The 26,871-nt window shown below is 47.5% G+C and overlaps 1 protein-coding gene across 3 annotated transcripts in view; it reads left to right on the forward strand.

Annotated features, from left to right (window-relative positions):
* The first annotated feature begins 10,598 nt into the window (after positions 1-10,598).
* Positions 10,599-26,871, forward strand: part of LOC311510979 (potassium voltage-gated channel subfamily A member 3-like) — a 102,647-nt gene continuing 86,374 nt past the window's right edge. For all 3 annotated transcript variants that reach the window (XM_084611155.1, XM_084611154.1, XM_084611153.1), the window contains exon 1: positions 10,599-14,184. In XM_084611155.1, coding sequence (XP_084467281.1) covers positions 10,669-12,390 — 1,722 coding nt within the window. In that variant the 5' untranslated portion in view covers positions 10,599-10,668 and the 3' untranslated portion in view covers positions 12,391-14,184. The remainder of the gene's footprint in view (positions 14,185-26,871) is intronic.

A 26,871-nucleotide genomic window follows, 5' to 3' on the forward strand; every position in this document is an offset into this window, starting at 1 on the left:
GCTCCTTGGGGGAGGGACCATCTTTTTGTTCTGTGTTTGTAAGTACTGGGTGCCACGGGGTTATGCTCCATGATTGGGGCTCTGAAGTATTACCACAATACAAATAAATCCTAACAACAACAACAGTACTTGGATATATAGAGACACTACAGCTGATCAGAAATTTTCCAGTTCATGTTTTTCCATCAGACAACATTGATTCATCAGAAGAGAAACACTCCATGGTTTCTATGAAATTCCAACAGAAACCAGGCAGGTTTTGGACCAAACCCTTTCTGCCAGGTAGGTTTCAAAGCCTGCCAAGTGGGCTGACACAGCTGTCCCAAGGAATCTCCCTTCCAAATCGGAGAGTTTTTCACAGAACCAAAAGTCCCCCCAGCTCTAACAGACACAGACCTTGTCCTGTCTCTCGGCACAGGCGTGAATTAATAAAAGATTTATTTACTAGGCTCTGACCATTATATTATGCTCTTCTTCCCCACACCGTCCCTGCAGCAACATCACCAGGGCTGCTAAAATATGGGCCTTTACTAGCAATTTCAAAAGTCCCTGGTTCAAGGGAGTCATTCTGTCACTTGCTGCCCCTGCTAAAAAGAACTATGGTAGTTGACCCATTGACATTCACCATTGGCTTCAGAGCTTTCTTGGTCAAGTTTCTGCAAGCCAGGATTGGATGATATATCCCTCTATTACAATGTTCATTGAACTAGTAAATGAAAGGATATAAAAAGATTTTGAGGACTGAAAAAAATAAAACCAAGAGACAAACACAGTTCAAAAGTCCTTGCCTGCTTTGCACAGGGCAATTATAGCTCACAGACATGCTGTACTCTGGGAAGACACCTGAACGCCCTTGATAAAAATCCTGCCTGGAATACAGCTTGCTCAAGCAACACTGAACTATTTGCTGTTAAAGCAAGGTTTCCTAGTCAATAGGGCAGTGGATGTAGGACTCAGGACTCCTGGGTTCCATCCCCCACTAATCAACACATGAATTAGGAAAAGGGACTTCCCCTCTTTTTGACTTGGTTGACTCACCTGTATAATGAGAAGAATAGATTCCACAATGATGGGAAAGATGTCAGAACCTAAAGAGAACAGATTAGACTGGAAGACATCCCAGGTGTGTTGTGGGGCTCAGTTGTTACTTGTGTGGAGAACCTTGGGTGAAAGTTACTATGTAAAGGAAACACTTTATTAATCTGGAGTTTTTAAAGCAGCCTATGGGATTTAGGCACCCAAACACCTTGGAAATCTTTATGATCCCCTGAAAATCCCAGCCTAAAGCACGAGTGTCATGAGACAAAGCTCTTGCATTAGCACAAACTATCGCGTAGCCTCTGGTATTTCCAATAGTGACAACAGTAGCGCAGATCCACGGATTTACAGTAAAATGATTGGGCTTGGTTTTCAGATGCGCTCAGGATCCACTGATCTCATTGGCCTCATGTGGAGTTGTGGTTTGGCTGGCTTATATGGGACTTAAGTGATGCATTACACTTGTGCTGGGCCCCTGCACAGGTGCGAATGTCCGAGAGGTAACATTCACAGAATCCATTATTTGCTGTGAATTCTTCACCCAGTTCTGATCTTCACAACACGATTCAATGAGTAAAAAATACAGTCAGTCAATTCCATTGACCGCAGTTTTGGTATTCCAATCTTTACACTGAAATTGTAGCATCACAGAGTCTTGTTTTACTCTGGACTGAACAAGTCGTAATGGCATCATGATAAAGTCTCCAAAGACTTGCGTTGATATTATGTTTCATCACAACCTTCCACGGTAATTGCGTTATTGTGTGGCCTTCTCACACTTGTATAGGCATTTTTACCATTGTAATGAAAACACAATAACATTGCCATGCTATCTCCCTGGATTTGTGATTAAATTGCTTTGCCAATGTAATTTTATATCTTAACAAAAAACCTAATGGCCTGGAACAGGCACTCCCTAAGAACTCACTGGATATCATTTTGCTGTCATTGTAATGGCCTCCTAACATGATCTCCATTAGAGTGAAATTTGCATTAACATTGTCTGACCAGCATAATCCCACTCTGTGTTCACATTTTTATGGTCATAAAGTAGGTCTCTTTATATTCTGAGTTGTAACCCCTGGATTTCCAAAGAGTTGGGTGGGATTTAGCTCCAATTAAAGCCGATGACGTCATCTCGTCAAATAACTGTGCAATTCAGACAAATTTAGCCGAGCTTGTTTAGCCACCAAATCTTATTCTTCAATGACAAAGCAAAGTAATGTTATTGCTAAATCCATAGCATCATGACAAAAATATTATGAAAAATAGCTACTGTACATGCTTGGTATCTTGTTTGTATGGTTAGGGCTTTCAGTTCAGTTTTCTTTACTCTATTAAAAGGAATGGCTCCACTTGAATGACTTTCTGCCTCCAATAGATAGGGACAGATTGTGCTAATCCTGCCCTGGGGCACAGAGTGTATTGATTATTATCTTATATGATTCTATAGCACAGTATTGCCTAAAGGACCCAAATGACGTCAGGGCCCCATTGTGCCAGGGGCTGTACAAACACAGAGTAAAAGACAGTGCCTGTCCTGAAGATTTTAGAATCTAAATATAAAACGGGTGGGAGAAAACAAGTACTATTGTCCCCATTTTACAAATGGGGAGCTAGGTACAGAGGACCTAGCAGACCTACAGATCCAGAAAGGGATTTAGACACCTACACCCCAGATTTAGATGCCTAAATTCCAGTTTTAGGCCCCACTTACAAAACCCCTCCTTGGTGCTGCCAATTCCTGTAGCTACCTCAACTTACTTGGTGCCTAAATTTTCACTGTGAAAGTTCCGTAGGCGTCTAGGTTTCTGCCGCTAAGCATGCACTCTGGAGCCTGACGGTAGGCAGCTGGGCACCTATCTCCCACCTAAGCCCCCATGTGACCCACATACCGAGGGATGATAGCCCATAGGTGCTGGACCTAGGGGTGCTGGGGGTGCTGGGGGTGCTGCAGCACCCCTGGCTTGAAGTGGTTTCCATCATATACAGGGTTTACAGTTTGGTTCAATGGCTCTCAGCCCCCCGGTACAAATGGTTCCAGCACGCCTGGATAGGCCCCATGCAAAATCCAGTGGGAGAAAGAGGTGGTGGTGGCCACTCCCTTATAACTTTTAGCCCAGTGGTTAGAGTGCTCACCTAGGATGTGGCAGACAAGGCTTCAATTCCCCCCTCTGCCTGAGGAGGGGAAAAGATTTGAACAGTGGTCTCCTACCTCTGAGGAGCGTGCTCTAACTAGTGAGCTATAAGCTATTCTGATGGGGTTGCAATACCTAAGTGCCTTTGCAGGTCAGAGGCAGAGAGATTAATTGACTTTTCCAAGGTCACACAGGGAGCCCATGACACAGCCAGAAATAGGAGGAGAGGCAGGGTTTCCTAGTGGTTAGAGCACTAACCTCTGGTGACGTGGGTTCAAGTCTCTGCTCTGGCACAGTCATCCTGTGTGATGAGGACACATCATTTGGCCTCAGTTCCCCATGTGTAAGATAGGGGATCACCACAATTTCCCACTTCACGGGATTGGTGTGAGGATAAACACATTCAAGTCTGTGAGACACTCAGATACTACTGTGAAGGTGCCTATGATACACAGATACTCCCCAATCTCTAATCACAGCACTAGACAATCCCTTCTCTCAGGGTATTTTCAGAAACAGTGGCTCTGATGTTGCACGAACACCCCCATGCACCTCTCTGAAGAGGGAATACAAACGGGGCAAGCCCTAGCTATTTGAAATGTGAGCTGTTCTGACCGGGCACAGAAGATGCATTGTATTATTTCTGTTCCCTGACTGCCGGATCCTAAGCCTCAGAATCAGACTACTGGTGCAAATATTTGCAATTATGAACGGAAAAGTCACATTCTGCAAATATTGTGCAACCTTCACAATCAATGTACTGTCTCTGGTGCGCATCCTTCCCAGGGAACTTGCCCACTGGAAAAGCTGTAGAAAGCAAATGCAAAATGCAAGTGAATATGGCCGAAGCGTGTTTGCTTAAAACTGCGAATGAATGGCAACAGGACTTTTCTGGCAGTATTTGCCCAGTTCTAGACATGAGGGGCCTGATTCTCAGCGAGGGTCACCACTCTGACAGCACAAAGGCACCTTAAAACAGGCAGAAACAGCCCCTGAGTGTACCCTTTCTGCAAGGGCTTTCCCAGCCAGTGCCAGACAGGTGCAAGGGTTCTAAACTGGCTTCAGCATCGGGGGCAGATCAGGTGCATGTTGGGGGCACGGCCAGAGCACACCATGCTGGCACTGGGAAGCTGAACCTAAATTAGAGCAGCCCTGAGAGTGCCGCATAGTCCCGGATTATGGGGACTGCAAAGATGGTTTAAAGCCTCCTTCCCTATCACTGTCCCAAGTGTGGGAACATAGTCACTGAGGATCGGGTCCAATGAGAGAGAGAGATCTCCATAGACATAGAGATCGGCAAAGAAACTAAGCAACGGTATCAACTGGCTTCTTGGATGACAAAGGTCTCAGTGTAGAGGGGGAGTTTGTAAACATTTCGGAAACATTGGCTATATTGCTAATGATGGACAGAGAAACAAGCAAACAGCATTTGCAATGTTTTATCAAATTAAGATCGAACTCGATTGATTTCAGTGGAGGAAATACAGCCCAGCAAGGTGGTTCAGAGGTGACATGACAGCTGTTCTGAATGAGGTGCTGCTATCCTGATGTAACAACTGGAGCATAGTGAATTCTGTGCCATCGGGAGAATTCTAATACTCTTACAGCACATTAGGACATCCCTGTAATATACCAGGGCTGCAAGGTTTCTTATCCTTAAAAAAAAAAAAAAAAGGAAATTGGCTCAAAACAACTCCACAATAAAAGGATGAATGGCTCTGATTTAAATCCAATATAGGATGAAACCTCTCATCTCCATCTGCAATGACCATTACTTATTGCCTCAGTTGGACTATTGCACGAATGCAAAGTGAGGGGAAGAAGAAATAGCTTCTCCCCCATTGTGTGTGTCACCCACTGGTGTTACAGGCACCCCTCTGTGCCAATCCACCGAGGATATGAGTTGTTACAGCCCCCCACCTACTAACACCTGGATTTGTAGTTCAAGCAGTGGCAGCTCATGCTATTTAGCTTTGGGGGGGCCCTGGTTCAATCCCTGGTATGTTGTCTAAGATGGACAACAAGAACAACAAGTCTAGGGGGAAAGATTGTGGATTGTCAGCTGTAAAAGGAGTTCCTTGTGGGACAACTTGAGCAGCTGGGAGGTTGGGGTATTGAGTGGATGGACTTGTCTAAGCAGGTACCGCAGTTGGGAGGCTTTTGACTCTTGGGTGGAAGCACATAACACAGGAAGGGGGATGGGTGGGCAAGTTAGGCAGCTGGATGGCAAAGGAATGAGACAGGGGAAGTTGTCACCAGCACAGGATAAGCCATGTTTCAAGCGGAAGTTGACCATCTTTTTCTTAGATGAGCTTCTCATTATTGCAAAAGAGAGAGACAAATGAGGAAGGACCCTGTTCTGGTTAATGTTGTTATTAATATTATTTATTTGGTACTATGCAAACACTTAAGAAGGAGACTCAGTGCTCTGCGTAGCTACTATCTCAGGACAGACAAATAGCCAGGCTTCAGGAGAAAGGGACTAACAACAGGCAATGTATGTACAAGTTAGCTCCATGCACGGTGGAAGAGGGTCTTTAATAGGGATTTAAATGTGAACAATTGTTATGCAATATCCCTTTTCTGGTTAACCAGCATCATAAAGCAGATGTTTCCCCTTATCCCGGTAGAAAAACGGACCTGCCATCAAAGAACAATTGTTTACTTACGTCTAAAGGTAGCAATACCAAAGAGTTCACATGCTCGGATGCTGGTTGAACTATATAAACCACAGTGAGAATGAAAACCTCCACTAGAAGTAATGCTGTTGGTGGTCAGGCTTAGCCCAAGATACTAGAAGAGGAAATTAGTCAATGGGAATGCTACAGCACTCACTGGAAAGTGCCACTAATCACTTCATCCATGAAAAGAATCTTTTAAGTATGGAAAAGAGAGGAGATTTACAAAAGCACAAATGGAGTTATGTGCCCAACTCTCATTGACATTCAGTGGGAGTTGGGCACCTAAGCATGCTTTGTGCCTTTAAAAATCTCCCCCTTGCAGGACGATTGAAGAAAAATGAGGGTAGAAGTTTGCTACATTTTATTACAAGCTTTCTTTTCTTGTACAGGTTAGCACTGCAGACCACCTCCCCCACCCCCCGACACACGAGGAATTTCATAACTGCCAGTTAAAAATTTAATTCAATTTGTTGAGATCACAAGAACTAGTGGCCACCGAATGAAAATAATAGGCAGCAGGTTTAAAACAAACAAAAGGAAGTATTTCTTCACACAACACACAGTCAACCTGTGGAACTCCTTGCCAGAGGATGTTGTGAAGGCCAAGACTATAACAGGGTTCAAAAAAGAACTAGATAAGTTCATGGAGGATAGGTCCATCAATGGCTATTAGCCAGGATGGGCAGGGATGGTGTCCCTAGCCTTTGTTTGCCAGAAGCTGGGAATGGGCGACAGGGGATGGATCACTTGATTGCCTGTTCTGTTCATTCCTTCTGGGTCACCTGGCATTGGTCATTGTCAGAAGACAGGATACTGGGCTAGATGGACCTTTGGTCTGACCCAGTATGGCTGTTCTTATCAGATGCATAAAAAAAACTAGAAGAAAAAAGCACAGAGAAAGAAACCCTCAAGGAAGGATTTAGGAACCTGGCTTTAGGCACTTCTTTTTTTTTTATTTTGTTTTTAAATCTTGGCCATAGAGTGGCTTCTGGAAAACTTTTTCCATGCAATTGCACTGGGTGAATAAAGTTCTTGCCACCAATCACAGAGCAAAATCAAGGCAGGTCCTCTCCAGGAACTGAAACTCTGCTTAGAATGAAGTTTCTATCGTGAAAAAAATCCCTTTTCTAGAAAAAGGTTCCATTGTACAACATTTATGTTTGCATTGCTGAGAGGATGCTTGTTGGCACAAAGACACAAGGGGCCAGACACCTAGCTACAGTAAGTCAGTGTTGTTCAGTTGATTTTTGATGGCCTTATGCTGACTCACACCAGCTGAGATCTAGTCCAGGGGGTCAGGAGAACATGCTCCCAAATATCCTACATTTTGCAGTATTTCTTTGTCCCCTGTAATTTCAACAGATTAATATCGTTTCCTTGACAGATTCATGTAACTGCCCACCATGCTACTAATAATACCCGCCTATCAACTGGACAATCAACCTCATGCCCCTAAAACAGTGCAATTTTCTTCAGCTACAGCTTGCGGGAAGCCAAAGTTCTCGATACGCAGTGGTTGGCACTCAATTTTCTTGGAGACATGTTATTCTCCTGACTGAAAAATTCCATATCAAACGGTTGCATTTATGTAAGTTATGCCTTCTCCTCTTGAGCCTTTCCTCATCCATAAAAGCTGTTTATGATCTACAGCGTACTTGTTTGTCTCCTAGAGACCAGACAACACTGATTTATTGACAACATTTCCAGCAGGGGGAAGAGTCTTCATGTACTACACCTATATAACGAGTGTAACATGACGTAGTTAGAGCGGGAACATGCAAACCACTAAAAACTAGGTCCCCTGGCTCGGAAGTTATTATTATCTGTTTAGAGTTGAGAATTTCCTTGGCTTCCTCTCCTACACTGTTAGACTAACAATAGGTGGTGACAGTACTAGATTTACTGGGGAATCCTGATCCACAGGGGAATCCTGAGGGTTGGCGGGAGAGAAAATGATTCTGCCTTTGCTGGGTCTATGATGGGGAAACTCTGAAGGAAGGATACTGTTTATTAATTATTAACATTATTACGAATGACGGTAGCACCCCGAGGTGCCAGTCCGCTCGGGGACCCATTGTTCTGGATGTTGTACAAGTGGATAGTAAGGAACAGCCCCTGCCTCAAGTTAAGATGAGACACAATAAGTGGCACTAGCTAGCAGATGAAGGATAAGAATAACTGTGATAGGAACAGACGGTTGCCTTGACTAGTTGCATGCACAAGTTCCAGGTGAGTGCCACTGAGACAGTTACCCAGGTGAGTGTCTTCAGGTGCACATATTCTCTGAGGTGACCATCCTGAAGTATGATGGACATGTGCTGAAGAATATTATACTGGCTGCCAACTAGGTACCAAGGAAACACATGGGATGCACATGGTAGTTTGGGAGGAGGCCTTGCTTGGAATGGATGTAAAGTCCCAGGCTCGTCCAGTGAATGGCCTGAATGTTTTGCTTAGACTCATTTGCCCCTCCCAGGGAACAACTGGCCGATCAGGCTGTGGGTTAGAATGCTGAAGCTGGGGTATGGTAGCATTTCCATTTCTCGAGGCAGAGAGAGTGGCGAAGTGAATCCTAGTTTGACGACCCCGAGGGACATGGGTACTGTTTGCAATATGCCACACGTTTCATTTGGTGCTCCTGCTGAGAACTCAGCGTTGGCAGTTTTTGTAATTTTGTTTGTAATTATCATCTCATGCTTGGCTCCTTTTATATATTTGTGTATTTTATACAGCTCGTTATTAAGTATAAATAAATTTGATCTTTTTATCTGTTTCTCCCCTACCTGCTGGAGGCTCTTCTGTTTAAAAATAACCGTAGCAATAAATCAACATGGGGAGTAGAATCTAGAACAATGGTGCTCTACATTGGTACCCTGATCCCCCAGGAATGCACTGCTATTTAGCCAGGATCCAACCTAGACTCCCCCTCCCATGTAGCAATAGGAGAAGGGCAGCGAACCACATACAGACCCAGTATTCACTCAGGATGGGAGACAACACTAGGCTCAGGAAAATGAGGACACTTTGAGTAAGAGGAATTTTGCGGCCTTTATTGAAAAAATCCACCGCATTGTGTTGCACAACCCAGTAGTTTAGGGACCAGGGCAGAGGTGAAAGTAAGCTGGTATTGTCCAGTACGGCGTACTGGCCAGAGGCGGTACACAGCTGACAGTACCGGCAGGGGGCAGCTTCCCCAGACCGACAATTTTAAAGGGTCCTGAGCTCCCAGCAGCAGCCAGAGCCCCTGGCCCTTTAAATCGCTGCCAGACCCTTGGGGTAGAGGTGGCGGCGGTGGCTGGGAGCCCCAGGGCTCCAGCGGCGATTTAAAGGGCACAGGGCTCCCAGCCACCGCCGCTACCCTGGGGCTCTGGCGGTGACTTAAAGGGCCCGGGCTCTGGCTGCGGTAGCAGCGGCCGGGAGCCCCGGGCCCTTTAAATCACCACCAGAGCCCTGGGACTCCCTGCCACCACCGCTACCCCGGGGCTCTGGCAGCGGGGCTCTGGCGGTGATTTAAAGGGCCAGGGGCTCCAGCCGCTGCCAGGAGCTGAGGGCCCTTTTAAATTGCCGGCCTGGGGAAGCTTCCCCCTGGGGTAGCGGCAGTGGCCGGGAACTCTGGGGCTCCGGTGGCGATTTAGAGGGCCCAGGGCTCCCGGCTGCTGCTACCGCAGCCAGAGCCCCAGGCCCTTTAAACCACCGCGGGAGCCCCAGCGTAACAGCGGCGGCAGGGAGCCCTTGGGCTCCGGTGGCAATTTAAAGGGTCCGGGGATTTAAAGGCCCCACCCCTTCTGCCAGAGGCCCCGCCCCCAGTTTGCTCAGGACCCTGGCCAACGTACCGGTAAGTCCATTAAATTACTTTCACCCCTGGACCAGGGGTAACTTAACGATCACTGGGTGTGCTCCTCAGCTGTGGGCAAGTTTCAGGCAGTAAATAAGTGGCGAATATTGTCTCGGTGAGCGTGTGCGCTCAAGTAGGCAAGTGGGCAGAGGTGACTATTAAAGCTGGTCAACATTTCCTGTGCAGAGTGCCGACACAAAACCAATATGCACCTTTCCTTTCTTTGGAACCTTTGGTTTGCTTCTGGTTACCTCAAAACCAAAACCAAACCGCGGTGTGTTTCCAGGGGTCGATTTGATGCTCTATCTCCACATTCCCCATGGGTGGGGGGGGGGGGGGATAAATTTTGCATTCAACACGTCTCGCAGGAAAAATTAGGGTTTTCAGACCAACTCCAGGGAATATGATCAGTAAGCGTGCCCCAGGAAAGAGCTGGGTGTGTTCCTCCTCCTGCCAGGGTGGGCTCCCCCGGGCCAGGGCGGGAGGATTTGGTGCCTCCCCTGGCAGGGGCATGTCTTTAAGCTTCACCATCCCCAGGATTCAGCCCCTCTGTGGAGCGGGCATCTCCCTAGGCTTCCCCTTCCCCGGGCTGTGCCCGGCCTGGGGCCAGGCCACCTGCCCCTCTCCGCGCACAGATCTTTACGCGTCTCTGCCCGGCGCTGGGCACCTTCCCCTGGGCTCCTTCTCCGGGGCAGCCCCGGGGCTTGCCCGCCGCTGGGCTGCATGGCCACCTCCCCCCGGGCTGGGCACGCCCTGTCCCGGGCCGGCACCCGGCTCCCTCCCCGGCGCGGGGCGGTCCGTGGGCGGCCCCGGCGCGCAGCGACTGGCGCTGGGCGGCGCCCGGGCTGGGGGCGGATTTTTTGAGCCGAGCCCCGGCGCTCCTCGCTAGAGCGGCGGCGGCTGGCGGCGGCGGCGGGCGGGTCTCTCTCGCTCTCCGGCCGGGCCAGGCGGCGGCGGCGCCCCCCCGCGCTGCCCTATGGACGAGCACCGGAGCCTGCTGCGCTCGCCGGCCGCCTCCTCCTCCAGCAGCCACCACAACCCGGGCTACACCGAGCCGCCGCCCCCCCCCGAAGCCCCCCAGCCCGGCCCCGAGCAGGAGGAAGCCGAGGAAGAGGAGGGCGGCATGACCGTGGTGGTGGGTGGGGGGGACCCCCTCCTGGAGGAGCCCCAGCACCCCCACCCGCTGCTGGCGGGGGAACGCTACGACCACCCCCCGGCCCACGTCCCGCCGCCCCCCGGCCGCCCCCCGGCGGGGGGCGGGGAGCACGAGTGCTGCGAGCGGGTGGTGATCAACATCTCGGGCCTGCGCTTCGAGACCCAGCTCAAGACCCTGGCCCAGTTCCCCCAGACCCTGCTGGGCGACCCCCGCAAGCGGATGCGCTACTTCGACCCCCTGCGCAACGAGTACTTCTTCGACCGCAACCGGCCCAGCTTCGACGCCATCCTCTACTACTACCAGTCCGGGGGCCGCATCCGGCGCCCGGTCAACGTGCCCATCGACATCTTCTCCGAGGAGATCCGCTTCTATCAGCTGGGCGAGGAGGCCATGGAGAAGTTCCGGGAGGACGAGGGCTTCATCCGCGAGGAGCAGAGGCCCCTGCCTGATAAGGAGTTCCAGCGCCAGGTTTGGCTCCTCTTTGAATACCCGGAGAGCTCCGGGCCGGCCAGAGGCATTGCCATTGTCTCAGTCCTCGTCATCCTCATCTCTATCGTCATCTTCTGCCTGGAGACCCTGCCTGAGTTCAGGGACGACCGTGACTATGAGGGGACAGGGGGGACCTTCGGCACGAGCAGCGGCCCCTTGGCGATGGACGTCTTCACCAACTCCTCCTCCTCAGCTGTCTCGATGGTGTCATCCTTCACCGACCCCTTCTTCGTGGTGGAGACACTGTGCATCATCTGGTTCTCTTTTGAGTTGCTTGTCCGCTTCTTTGCCTGCCCCAGCAAAGCCACCTTCTCCAAGAACATCATGAACATCATCGATATTGTGGCCATCATCCCCTACTTTATCACCTTGGGCACGGAACTGGCTGAGAGGCAGGGGAATGGCCAGCAAGCCATGTCCCTGGCCATCCTTAGGGTCATTCGGCTTGTCCGGGTCTTTCGTATCTTCAAGCTCTCACGACACTCCAAAGGGCTGCAGATCCTGGGGCAGACCCTCAAGGCCAGCATGAGGGAACTCGGCCTCTTGATATTTTTCCTCTTCATCGGCGTCATCCTCTTCTCCAGCGCCGTATACTTCGCAGAGGCGGATGACCCCACCTCAGGCTTCAGCAGCATCCCCGATGCCTTCTGGTGGGCGGTGGTGACCATGACCACAGTGGGCTATGGGGACATGCACCCAATTACCATTGGGGGCAAAATTGTGGGGTCCCTCTGTGCCATTGCCGGGGTGTTGACCATTGCCCTTCCTGTGCCTGTGATAGTCTCCAACTTCAACTATTTCTACCACCGGGAGACCGAAGGCGAGGAGCAAGCCCAATATCTGCACGTAGGGAGCTGCCAGCACCTCTCCTCTACGGAGGAGTTGAGGAAGGGGCGTAGCAATTCCACCCTGAGCAAGTCGGAGTACATGGTGATAGAGGAGGGGGGAATCAACAACACTGCATTCAAACAGGCTGCCTTTAAGACGGGCAACTACACAGCTACAAACAATCCCAATTGTGTGAACATCAAAAAGATCTTCACTGATGTTTAAAAAACAAACAAACACCCAAGCCTCCGAGGAAATGTTGAAATAATAATAATGCAAAGTGACCATGTAATCAGTATTATCTGGAACATGCATCATCATTGGTCTGTGTGCGCTCTTGTTTTACATCTATATTTTTTAGATCATTCGTTTTAAAGAACAAAGAAGAGGATTACAAAATAATTGGAAGATAAGAGGATGGGGGTGGCTGCGGAAAGGAAGATAATACGCTCCCCGTTGAAACAGGTGTTTATTCTGCAACACATTGCAGGGCTGCTTTGTGGGGGTTTTTTGTGGGCAGCTTGCCTCTTTTCTCGCTTTTGCAAAGAGTCGCTGTGTAGCCGATTTCCCTTTCCATCACACACACATGCACCTGTTGGACTGAAAACCGTGAGTCAGAAGGGAAGAAAATAACATTATATTGCAGAGCCTGTTTGCAGGCAAGGGGAGGGAATAACCATTTAATTTTGCAAAGCATCTCTGCTACCACATTGCTAAATGATGCTTAATATTGAACGTGTGGTGCATGTCCTTTATGGGCACCTTTGATGTCTTTTCTTCCCCAGCCAGATCGTCTGTGAAATTCTAATGTGTTCAGAAACCCAAGTATAATCAGTTTCGATTTAATCAGAAAAATGCCCCCATTCTCTATTCCTAATTCCCTTCTCCCACAACCGTATGGAATTGTTTCATCCAACCCGAAATTCCTGGCTGCATGGTGTGTATGGGGAAATGTTCTTCCCACATGGAAAGGTTTAACAATTGACTAACCAAACAGCATCCTGAGTGTTTGAACATCCTATGATGCCAATGCAGATTGGGGATAGTTAGGCTCTCATTAAATCAGTAATGGGCTTTTTGAAGCGACTGCAGCCTCAAACAAAACCTATCAAGAGCCTAGAAACAAAGGGGGGGCGGGTATTTCTGTCCATTTCCAATGCATCTGAGATAAGCGTCTGCATCTATCACAAGAAGATTAAAGTGACAAAATCCTTCCAGCGGAAGTTACTAATTCGGACCTGAGTGATGCAGTTTCCATAGCAACCCTGGTTTCCTGGGAAACCCCAAAAGGTTGTCATGGTATCCCTTCACCGCATCCCCCTTCATCCTGTGCTGTTTCCACAGTAACCCTTCCAGATGGTTCCAACTTCTGTGATTCCATGGAAAAGCCGCTGCCCTGGTAAACCGCACACACACATACAGAGAGTTAATCCTGGAGAGATTTAGGAGTAGAAAGTAGTCATTATCCTAGATGCATGCATGGTTCTTTAGATCTGAAACATTCCTGAAGTCCTGGTACCTACCGAATCAAGAAGCAAAATGATCATCCCTGGAATGCTGCTGCGCACATGTGCTGAATAAAACACCTGTTCATAGGCAATAAACGCAACAAACCTCCAAATTACCCTTGCTATCCAGTTAATATTTGGGCAGTAAAACTGAAAATTAATTCTCTATATGCAAATCCATACATCTGCTCAGAAGTTCTAGAAAGGCGATCTCATCCCTGACGGAATAAACCGTACTTAAACACATGGTACGTGACCGAGATTTTTTTAAAAAACCCTCCCTCCAACACCAAACAGCAATTCCACTCGCAACCGTATACGGAACCGAACAACCAGACAGGAAACTTCTTAACGCAAAAGGATATCAATCTTTTGACCCTGGGGATGTGTGGATGGGGAGTAAGCAGAGATCTGTAAAGTGCAGGGGTGCAAAGTAACCAAAACCCTGTGGGAAAACATGCCTGCCTTGTCTCATCCAAGTCAGCCGCTGTGGAACATCAGACAGAAACAGGTGAGTTGTGCGCTGTGGAGAGAACAGATTATGCACCCTAAGACATTTGTGCTTTCAGATATAGACCTCATGTCTTTGTCCCAAACACAGCATAAAGCCCTCCCTTTATGCACATGCACATGAGCTAAAGTGGAATAATCTTTTCCATAAGAGTCCCCTGACTATTTTTTTCCCAGCTAAACTGTCTGGTCTTAGTTTGATTTTTCATATTGTTTGGTTTAAATAATATGTATTTAGTTTAAATAGCACGACGCATACTCCTTGTTCGGCGAAGCAGCGATACTGTTTGTGGCTTTGTTCACCCATAGTATGCTGAAATTACGGTTTCCACAATGGTTTAGTTCACTTGGTCTTGGATCACTTTTAAAAAGAAAAACCAGTGACAACCTATTCCGCCCTGGAAAGATGCAAGCTTGAAGTGTCAGCAGTAAGGGCCCGATTAAGATGTGCTTAAGTCCCACTGAAGTGAAGTGCTTTGCTGAATATGGATGGGTTTAAGCACATGCGTAAGTGTTTTGCTGAATTGGAGGAATTTGTCTAATTTACAGCAAAATAATGTAGAAAGGAATGGGACAGGGCAGGTTATTACAGGCAAATAATTATCTGATTTTAATTATAAGCTCAGAGTTTTCATAAATTTATAATATGGTTTTATTCTTTACAACATTCTTGGAGCCAGGATTTCACTCATGATTTACATGTGGTCTTCTGTTCTGATCTTATTTAAATTTACCCCTTTGCCTTCATCCTCTTTTTAGCCCCCCCACCCTTTTCAATTAATAAAACCTTTGAGAAAATTCATGAGGCCAGATCAGATAGTGTAAATTGACATAACTTCACTAGAGCAACGTCAGTTTACAGCAGCTCAGAATCTGGTCAGTTAATGATTATGCAATGGTCAGACATTATGTGAGGGAAGCCATAGTTGTAGCTAGGTAGATGTGAGTGCCCCTTTCTTTCCAGTTTTGTTGTAGGGGTGGAAGGATTATATATAGAAATTTGATCCTCCATATTTTTCTTTCCGTACTTTCATGAACACTTTTGTCATTCATCCAAGCACAAGTTGTTTGTCCATCGGTTGTCTATGTAACTCCTTAACATGCTTATTACATTTGTGTACCTGTACTTAAGTGTGATTTCAAAGATAACAAATCCTCACTTTGATAAAACTATATGCAAATTTTCTCACAGAGGGAGAACATTCAGTGTTCCTCATTTTCTACTGAGGATATAAGACTTTTTTGTACATGTTTTTGAAATTTTAAATCAGAATTAAAGATTTTATTCGCCTAGTGGGAAAGCAGTGGAAACACTGTCCACTTGACTTCCACTCAGAGCATTATAGATTTACAGATCAATTCTGTGTTTGAATTAGCGTCAACATGTTTGGATATGTGGGTGAGACATCTTATAGGCATAAATATGGCACTTTGGAATCATTAAAAGAAAAGCATGCTTGTGTGCATATAATGTGCAGCAAGGTTTAATTAATAATTTTGGATTTGCATGACCATTTCTTACCATATTTTGGGGGTGGAAGGTGGACCAAATAATTGGAAAAAAGGATGTTTTTGTCCGTAAAAGGTGATACCCATAAGAGAGCCTGAAAAAGATCCAGTGAATAGGCTCCAGTAAAAGAGCCCATTCCCCAAATATAGCATGTGGTACAGCTGACAAAGCACGTCTAACAGCCACCAAAAATCGCTGCTGCTTTCTTCTTTACAAATGTAAACCATGTAGACAAAACATTGAAAGCAGAGAGGTGGGAGGAGAATGGGGAAATGTAGAAATTCCATTGCTGGCTACCTGCTCTTGTCTCCACTTCATAGCCATGAGTTTAGCTTGGTCAGAATCAGGTACCGTATCTCTGCACAGTTGTGCAGTCTGAAGGTTACGCTTTCATTAGCTTGTCCACATGGAGAATCTCGAGACCTTTCCTGTAGAGATCGGGGAGACTGTTGCTCCCTGTTCTCTTTGCAGCCTGCTAGCTCTCTGTAATGCATTTTATCTCCCATCTTGCCATGTGCCTAGTGGATCTTTCAGGACTCTGACAGTCATTTTTGAGATAAAGATCGGCCCTTTGCAGCACGTTGGACTACAATGTTTTTAATGTGCTTAGAAGATTAGTATTATCTCTTCTCCTGCATGTAAATTGTCTGGCAGTTTACGGACAAACCTTCCCTAGCGGGGGTTGTCTAGTGTCATACACCATTATATTTAATGGAGGAAACATTAATGAAACATCCCGGCTGACTCTTTATGTGTACAGCCGTCAAGCAGTTCAAAGCTGGGATTTCTGCAGCAGCTGTAACTTGGCTCATCGGTAGTACTTTTGATTGCTCTACATGGTGTTAACTTGAGTGGCTACAAGATACACGTGCATAATGGCATGGTTACCATTGCGGTGGGAACCGTAACTGAATTTTCTGGCTTCTGTGCTTTCTCGCTGCATCCCTGTCTTTCACACCTCTCATCTGGCAGCAGGGTGACATTCACTCCCTGCGCTGAAGGACAGAATAGAAATAGACCGTTCCATGCCACAAGCAACAAAACCCTGTGCCTCCTTGCAATTTGTAACCCATTATGGCGTGGGTGTCTGGGAGACCAGGTCTGTGAAAGTCCAAATACTTTTTTTTTTTTTTTCAGATTCAGAGTTCGTGCAGGGCCAGAACTTATCTATTTCCCCATGTTTATCCACCCCACACTGTTCCTCAGACGTTCTTGTCAACTGCTGGAAATGGCCCACCTTGATTATCACTACAAAAGCCCCCCCCCCACCGCCTCCTGCTGGTAATAGCTCACCTTAAGTGATCACTCTGATTACAGTGTGTACGGTAACACCCATTGTTTCATGTTCTCCGTGTATATAAATCTCCCCACTGTATTTTCCACTGAATGCATCTGATGAAGTGAGCTGTAGCTGACGAAAGCTTATGCTCAAATAAATTCGTTAGTCTCTAAGGTGCCACAAGTATTCCCTTTCTTTTTGCGAATACAGACTAACACGGCTGCTACTCTGAAACCTGTCACTTATCTTTTGGACATTAATTAGCCATTTAAATTCTTGCCCTTCCCAAATTCTTTTGGTTTCATTGCACTTGTGTGCTGCTTATTTCCTAGACCCCATAACGAAGGGTGTAATCCAATGCACACTGAAGTCAATGGGAATTTTTCGGGTGACCTCAGTGTGCAGGTCCCGAACTCAGAGTCCCTCCAAGCGTTTCCCATCACGGAGAGAATATATCAATGATACAGAGGAATTTAGAAGTCCTTTCCACATGGTAAATTGTCCCTGGGCTGCATATCAGAGGGAGTCTGTTACCAAGATGGGATGCAAGTGTGTGTGTCTGGGGGGTGGGGTGGACTGTAACCACTGATAAGGGCTCTTAAGGGGTGTCTCCTCGAGCTTAAGTTTACACCTTCCAGTTCTAGCAAAGACATACTCTAAATTTCCTCTAGGATGGCTTGCAGTGGGTACCACCGACAGCAGGTTCCAGCCTTCACAGCAAGGGCCTTGTTGATACCTGGTGGCCCTGGTGACTTCTTCTTACTAGGTATACTACATCCTGGATCCTTGCAGGAGGAGGAAAGGAGCTGAATCTAGCAAGGCTCCTATCTATTCTGATCAGGGACAAGTTGAGGGTTCAGGTAATTATCTTAAGACTCCAGTGCCACAGTGGCTGCACAAGCAGATCCTTCGATTCTCTCCAAAGCAGTACCCTTAATTAGCCAATCCCCGAGGGAGGGGTGAGCAGCGGTCTCATTCTGTGTTGGGTCGTTGCCATGACTGCTAAATGTTTCATAAAGACACCCAGTACCAGTCCAGAAGGTAACACTGAATTAGTAATGCTGTTCCCCTGTGGGAAATCGGAGATGGTCTCTTTCTCCTTTCCACATTTCACTTCCCTCATCCTCAAGTTCCGTCTCCCTTTACCCACTCTCCTGTCTTCCTCCCAGAAGTGCTTCCTCTCCCTCTCTTCAAACCCAAGTGCCCCACCCAACAGCTATACAACTAAGTTTTGGTAACAAATCAGAAACAAAAAAGTTCCACATCTTTTTCTCTGACATGTTGTGGGCCTGGCATCCTCCCGAGTGCTCTACTTGCATGTGGCATCCCTTTCTTCCTACCTTGTATCTACTTTTGTCTTTTTCCATTGCAAGTTCTTTGGAGCAGGGACTCTCTCTATATGTTTGTACAGGTCCTCGCGCGGTAGATCTTGATTTGGGCACAATCTCAATACAAATAGTTGATAAGAACAACACTGTATAACCCTGTGTGTGCGTCAGTCAGGCCTGGAATGCGTAGCTGGTCAGCTTCCTCCAGAAGAGGTAAAATTTCTCCCTGGGAAATCGTTTTAATACTACCGAGCTCTGATATAGCAATTTTCACCAGTAGATCTCAAAACGCTCTACAAAGGAGATCAGTATTATTCTTCCCAGTTTACAAATGGGCAAACTGAGGCACGGTGTGAGGAGGTGACTCTCGCAGCAGGACAGTGGCAGAGCCAGGAACAGTACCGAGGTTTCCTGAGTCCCGCTGAATGTAGTAGCGTGTTCCAGTGAGGATCTGCTGGAACACGGCACTACATGCAAGGCACAGCCTCTTGTAAATTACGTACTCCTTCCCGGCAGGAGAGCCAGTAAGAAGGAAAGTACGAATCTATTACTATCCATTTGGTATTGCGCCAGATTCTTTCCCACACTATGGGAACATAAAGGTCTCCAGATCTGGCCTTCTGGACATTCCCCGGATATAGCACAGAGAGAGCTGGCTTTCGTTCCCTGGCAAAGGGGGCATATTAAGGATGTAGCCAGGAGGACGGGGCGTGTGCTTCAGTGATGTCCCAGCTGGTATACCAACCCTTTCTGGAGATTGAGTGAGCCTAGAACTCGCTGAGAATCTGGGCCATTGCATTTCTTCTGCAGTATTTTAGACTCATTTTTCTAATTTAAAGAGTTTTTAAAAAGTGAGAAATTTTGAAATGAGGGTGGTTGTTGGTTTGGGGTTTTTTATTATTATTTTATTTCTTTCCACGATGTTACCTTGGAAACAGCTGTTGGTTGGGATTGCCTGTCTTGGCTTTGACGGGCAGACTCTTTGGTGGGGAGCATGTGTGTCGGATGCACAAATAAATACACAATAACATAGTGGGGTAGCTTTTCTTTGTGTGAACCTGTGAAAAGAAAAAAGAAAAGGAGTACTTGTGGCACCTTAGAGACTAACCAATTTATTTGAGCATGAGCTTTCGTGAGCTACAGCTCACTTCATCGGATGCATACTGAAAAGAAAATAGCCCCGCTGGAATACCTGTTAGTCGAGAAGCTTTTTATGAATTCAGTTTGGACTGGTGGGTTTGTTCACTGGAGGTGGGGAAATCAGTCCCAACCAATTTTTAAATCAAGAGTATATTTCTCCCCCCCCGAAAGATCTACTCTAGGAATCATTTTGGGGAAGTTTGTGGCTATGTTATATAGGAACTTAGACTAGATCTGTGGTCACCAACCAGTCGATCCTAGAGGATCTCCCAGTCGACTGCGATCTCTGGCGGTGCAGCAGGGCTGCCACTAAAGCAGACTTCCCTACCCCGGCCCCATGCCGCTCCCAGAGGCGGCCAGTGCAGCCCCACGACCCCAGTGGTGGTGGGGGGCAGGGGTCTCCCTCTGCACACTGCTCCTGCCTGCAAGCACCGCCCCCACAGCTCCCATTGGCAGGGAGAGCTGCCTGGGCCATGCTTGCAGAGAGGGGCAGCGTGCAGAGCCACGTGCCTCCTGACCCCCCCAGGGGCCACAGGGGGCAAGTTGGTCTCTTCTGGGAGTGGTGTGGGGCCGGGGTAGGCAGGGGGCTGGGGTAGGCAGGGGGCCTGCCTTAGCCTCTGTGCGCCCGCTGCTGACTGGGAGCCGCCGGAGGCAAGTACTGCCCGGCCGGAGGCCGCACCCCAACCCCCAGCCCTGAGCCCCCTCTCACAACCAGCCCCCCCATACCCCCTCCTGCATCCCAGCCCTGAGCCCCCTCCCGGAGCCAGCATCCCATACCCCCTCCTGCACCCCAAGCTCCAACCCTGACCCCCTTTCCGGAATGAGCACCTGTATCCCCTCCTGCACCCCAACACTCTGCCCAAGCCCCCTCCTGCATTCAAACTCCCTCCTGGAGCTTGCACCCCTCATCCCCTCCTGCACCCCAACCCCCTGCCCCAGGCTCAGCCCAGAGCCCCCTCCCACACTGCAAACCCCTTGGCCCAGAGCCCGCACTCCCTCCCGAACCCCAATCTCCTGCCCCAGCCCAGTGAAAGTGAGTGAGGGTGGGGGAGAGCGAGTGATGGGGGGGATGGAGTGAGCAGAGCGGGGCCTCGGGGAATGGGCGGGGTAGATCCTGGGTTGCCCTTAGATCCCAAAAGGCATCTTGGGCGTAAAAAAGCTTGGAGGCCAGTGGATTAGATGACAGGCCTTGAAATCTCCAGTGAGATGATTATTTTTGCTTGAATCCCTTAAATAAAGTTAGCATGACTATTAATACCAGATTAATCTGAAAACAAGAGACACATAAGGTGGCGCATAGTCCCAGGGGCAGTGGCAGAGCTGTTTGGGAGGAACAGAGCCGGGTGACTTTTTGTTGTTGTTGCCAAAAATGAAATTCACTGAAAAAATGCACCAACACTGTTTGCAAATTCATCGAAAACAATTGGAAAAACTACTCAGACATGTCAATGATTTGTTCTGACATTCCCTTTCAAAACAAAACGTGGTTTTGAACCATGGTTGAACACATTTTGTTCCACCTAAACAAAGTGGGTGTGGTTTTTTGTTTTGCTTAGGAAAAAAAAAAACACCACCACACCTCTCCACTCCTCCCCCCGGAGTTGTCAGCCTAGCCACACACCTGGAAAAACAATCATTGGGGAAGCTGGTTGTGAGCGCTCCCCTGACCTGTTCCTTTATCTCCAGCAGGAGTTTTATGGGGAAGGTGTTGGTGGCATGCTTCCCCTTTCTGTTTCAAGGAAGACTAGCTCATTACTCAGGGTATACCTATTGCTGCAAATGCGTGTATCAAAGTGAAATCGGCCACACAGCATCCTTCCCTCCTCTGTCCTCCCTCTTAAATCAGTTGCGTCCTGTAACCAGTTAAAATTCTTTACAAATTATAGGGCCAGAGCCTCATCTAGCGAGTATCGGTGTAGCTCCATTGAGTTGAATGGAGCTTGATTTATACCTTCTGGGGATCTGGCTCTCAACCAAATTCTTCTGATGGCATGAGCATCCACAACCTAATAAAATTTGATTGACACCTCACTTGTCTGGATGAGATCGGAAGCTTGCAATGCATTCCTCCACACACAGATGGACACCCACCTTCATGCCATATAGCTGAATATTGCTATGGCTGTTGGTTTCTGTCTGCGGACATGGGCTCAAAAGCTTGGTTTTTGTTTAAACCCCTCCTCCCAAGATTTTAAGAATTTTAATTCATAGCATTGCCGTCGGGAAGTGGCATAAGGAGGAAGACCAATAGGAGGAAGGCAGGAATGGTTGGGCTTAGGAGATGAGAGGGGGTGACTGGTTTATTTCATTTTGATATTGCAGGATGTCCCAATCCTGCCACCCAGCAGTGAGGTTTCTGCAGGAGATCAGTGACGGTGAAGGTAGAGGAGCAGGGGTCAGAGAACGGGGAGAGGGGACAGAGCAGCACTGATCCCACCCTGCCTGCCCTGGCATGTGTGTTCATGCATAAAGCCATATTCATAGAATATCAGGGTTGGAAGGGACCTCAGGAGATCATCTAGTTCAATCCCCTGCTCAAAGCAGGACCAATCCCCAATTTTTGCCCCAGATCCCTAAATGGCACCCTCAAGGATTGAACTCACAATCCTGAATTTAGCAAGCCAAAACCACTGAGCTATCCCTTCCCCCAGGAACACCTGGGCAGAAAATCTACCGGGGGAGGGTGCGTCACTGCAAACTACCTGCAACCGCCTCGCTGGTGGCCTACGCTGGCAGGGCACCAGTCACAAAACACAAGATGCCCCCCACACCAGAAAAATGTGAGGGAGGGCAGTTTTGGTAGTTCGCCTGCCCTTCTTTGGGGTGATATTTCCCAGGGATGCAAGGGGCCAGGCTCCTGAGAATCAGGATGCAGGCTGTGGCTCCCGGATCCAAGGGCTGGTTCTACACTGCCCCAAGCACCGGCGTAGTTTAGTTTAGAACAGCCTCAGGGCTGCTTTGATCTACACCAGCTGATTATGGCTCCCAATGAGCTGTCCATCAGCCAGGGACTGCAAGAGCGCTCTGGCCGTGCTACCTTCCCTCCCTGGCACCCCCCCCCCGGGGGCTATAGGGGGGCAAAGGGGTCGTGTAGAAGCCACTGATGCCTTTCCTGCTGGAGGAGATCAGGTAGCTTTGTGGCCCAAAGGGGCTGAAGTGGGGAGAGAATGCACTCCATCCACATACATTGCATACTGCGGGCTACATTCCACTGCTCTCAGTTATACCAGTGTAAGCCTGCAGTCACTCTATTCAGGTCAACAGAGCGTCTCTGAGACCAGAATTTGGCCCTGAATCCATGGAATCTAAGTAGCTGCTTTAGCCTTTCCTTTTTGCAACTGTTCCAATGTTTCGGGATGGGTCACAGTAGACGTATCCAGATTTCACATTTTGTACGATGCTTACTGAATAGGGAGAACGGTTAATACCCTAACATCTACGTGAACAGCATACTCATCCTATGTAACAGGGACACACGTTCGCTGGTTTCATTTTGAATGCACTGGGACTTTAATACAAACTCCTGTGGTCTGTCACTCGGTTAAAGGAAATGATGTTTTTGCCCATTAAGAAAACATTTCATCTTGCAACCGAGGGATATGTACCTGTGCTTGTCCTTTTTTATCGAAGCCATTTTAACACTGCTGCTGGCAGCACAGGGCAAAATACAACCAACAGTGCTTTGCTGAAAAATACTGCTCATTAATTCCACTGTGACTATTTGATTAGACCTTCTATGAGCAAAATGCTGTTTTACAAACTCCACGAGTTTCACGAATCCACCTGTGTGTCATATCAACGCACAGGCCTTAGATTTTCATTCTGAGTAAACACATTGACAAACATTCCTGCATGAAAATCCCCCCAGGGCTCCATCATTTCCCCTGCCCCCGCCCTTTTTTTAAAAAAATGAATCAAGACATGTTCAAGTAAATTAAAACTGGTCTTGTGTCAGACTGAGATGAAGCAAGCTTTGGCTTTTAGCTTGTCAGTCTGTTTCGGTGTGGCTGAGTTTCTCACCCACAACTGCTTTCATCCCAGGTCACAGTCTGAGTAATCCTGGTGAGCTGACCACATTCGTAAACTAAAATCCAAACAAACTGAAATGCACAAAGCTTGATATAGATGGCTGATTTTTTTAAACAGATCATGTTTTGGAAGGCACTGCTATTCAGACATTTTTCAGTGTTTTCTCTAGAGTCTGCACATGGACAGTGTATGCATAGATGTGTGCGTGTGTTTATATAGACAGACATTTAGTACACCTGGTTTTTAGCCAGTTTGCCCATAAATTAATATTTGGTATTAAGATTTTATACAGATTTGGGATTTATTTTTAAAATACAAAACAAGTGCATCTGCTTGATTTGGGCAAAACAGACAAGTGTTCGGAGTTGTCAGACCAGATCAGAGCAATAGCTCATCTCATGTTTCAGAGTAACAGCCGTGTTAGTCTGTATTCGCAAAAAGAAAAGGAGTACTTGTGGCACCTTAGAGACTAACCAATTTATTTGAGCATGAGCTTTCGTGAGCTACAGCTCACTTCATCGGATGCATCCGATTCATCCGATGAAGTGAGCTGTAGCTCACGAAAGCTCATGCTCAAATAAATTGGTTAGTCTCTAAGGTGCCACAAGTACTCCTTTTCTTTTAGCTCATCTCATGTTATCTCTGACAGTGGCCAGTACCAAAGGCTTCAGAGGAAGTGCAAGAAACCCCATAGTGGAGAATTATCGAATCGCTCTCTGGGCCAGATAGAGGTTGAATGAAACTTCTGCTGATTTCTCCAAAAGCCATTTTTCAAATGACTGAAACACAAGCTAAAACATTGTGCTTCAGACTGAGCCCTTTAAGCCGATCGTTATGAATATATGATTGATCAATCATGAGTGAGCCAGCTCACCATTCTAATCTCTTAACAGATTGAGCCCTGGAAGTTTTGATGCTGTCATTTAGGAAGGAGGGAACAAATTCAATCAGCGCTGATGGATGCACGTGAAAGCCCTGTTCTGCAGCTGACTGTGTATGAGAGCAGGGTTCTATTGAGCATCCGCAGTCAGGTTCAGAGTCGGGACCCAGAAGATTGTAACAAAGAGCCCGCAAAGGATTCATGCAGATTTAGTGACTGGACCGCCCAGGGGCTGTACCATTCAGCAGAATTAGAGAATGGAAATTAAACAAGGCAATGTATTTGCTGCTATTCTTCGGCTATTCAGATGAACAAACAGGAGTAAAACACGGCCCAGGGTTATTGCCATAGTATGGTCAGTGGATAGAGCACTGGGTTGGGACTCAGGATATTTAGATTCTATTTTCCCTGACACTGACCTGCTTGCTGACCTTGGGCAAGTCACATCCCTCCTCTGTGCCTCAGTTTCCCTACATGCAAGACGAGGATAATGATACTGACCTTCTTTGTAAGGTGCTTTGAGAGCTACAGATGAAAAGCAAAATATAAGAATTATAGAGTTTAAGGCCAGAGGGGACCACCAGATCACCTGGTCTGACCTCCTGCAGATCACAGGCCACCCCTTGCCCCAGCACCTGCACACTAAACCCAATAACCGAAGTTAGACCAAGTATTACAGCCCAGAGGAGACTAAACTATTTATGTGCCACAGGCAGAGAACAGGAGGGACTGAGGTGCACCAGTGCTGAGGCCCTGCAGTGGGCAGGGAACTGATTAAGTGGGAAATACCCAGATAATTTTGGCAAGTGATCCGCACCCATATGCTGTAAAGGAAGATGAAAAAACCCCCAGGGTCACTGCCAACATGACCCGGGGGAAAATTCTTTCCCCGCCCCACACATGGCCATCAGTTAGACCCTGAGCATAGTGTTATTATTAAACCCACAGGTGGGTGAACCACATGGAGGCTGGAGCTTTTATGAAATTTTTCTATTCTTTGAAGGTATTTGCAAAGCTGATTTAAGGTTCATGAACTGTTTTTCCTCCCTTGTAATTTAAACTTATGTTTAGTTTGCCAGAAGCTGGGAATGAGCGACAGGGGATGGCTCACTTGATGATTCCCTGTTCTGTTCACTCCCCCTGGGGCACTGGCCACTGTCGGAAGACAGGATACTGGGATAGATGGACCTTTGGTCTGACCCAGGAGGGCCGTTCTTATGTTAGTTCTCCTCACAAGGGAAATTCATTCAAAAATATTTTCCTAGCTGAAAGGGAGCATGTGCTTTGCACTAGGTACAAAGACCTGCCCCCGAACTCCCTGCACACTGAGCTAAGCCAGGCTGCGCTGAGTGCTTTGACTTGTTGACGGCACTGGGGTTAAATTGGGCCAAATTATTCGTGCAGTTCCAACTCTGCAGTTCCATTCAACTTGACAGGGATGTAACAGGGCAGATGGGAGCTCACTTGACCAGATCCTTCCTGCTGTTCTTTGGAGTAACTCGCTTGACATCCAGCGGAGTCATGCCAGTTTACACCTGCTGAGGATCTAGCCCACTGTAGCTGTTTTCATTAGAATTTTGCCTCTCGTTTTCCCTGCTCATTTCCTCCACTGTGTCTCTTTGTGTTTGCTTTTCCTCCTCCAGCTTTTGCTCCATTTCTCTCTCTCATTTCTGAAGTGTCTATATCTATTTTTCATCCTAATTTCCCCCTGCTTCTTTTATCACTCTCTCTCCAAAGCAGAGCTCAAACCTAGCATTTGAGCTCAAGTTAAGTTTGCAGACCCACGGTTCTGGAGCGGGTTTGCAAGGAGACAAAACAACCTTGTCCAACCCTAACTTGAAACTAGCGGACACATCTCTGGGGCTGTCAAGCTGGCGCCTCTCGACAATGCTCAATTCACTTTGAAATATAATCTGTACTGAAAGGTGTGAAAGGATGCTAGCTTGGAGTTGTGTGCATAGCACAACGCGCTATGGAAGGAAATGCTTTTTAACACCTCCTCGTACGTGTCGTGTATGCCAACGCATAGTCCTTGAACTTTAGGTTTTTTGAATAAGGCCTCGAGTCACAGATTGCTAAACATTCTGCTTTAAAAAAAAAATCCCCTCTGGCTTTCATAATCATCTCCTCCCTCACCCTTTTCATTTTTAATTGAATGAGTCTAAATGAAGTCAATGGGATGAATTTGGCTCCTGTCCTGTACATGAAAGCAAATCTCATTTCAGATTGACCTAAATCAGGCACTGGATTTTATCTTATCTCTCTGCTTTCAATATGAATAAACTTTCCAGCCAGTATTGTGCTCATCCGTAGTTCTAAATCTGAGTAATCCTGAGAAAGGCAGCATCATTTGAAGGCACCAAAACAGACAGATCCTTCCTCGCCCTGTCCTTACTCCTGCCTATCTGCAGTTTGGATCATTGCTCATTCGCTCAGCTGGGTTCCCTGGTCCCTACAGGAGAAGGGAAATGGGGTGGGGAGGGCAAAGTGGCACCTCCTCCCTGTCCCCCTCCCTGTTGCTC

Source organism: Lepidochelys olivacea (genome assembly GCF_965140295.1).
Source record: "Lepidochelys olivacea isolate rLepOli2 genome assembly, chromosome: 21".
In the NCBI taxonomy this organism is placed as follows: domain Eukaryota; kingdom Metazoa; phylum Chordata; order Testudines; family Cheloniidae; genus Lepidochelys; species Lepidochelys olivacea.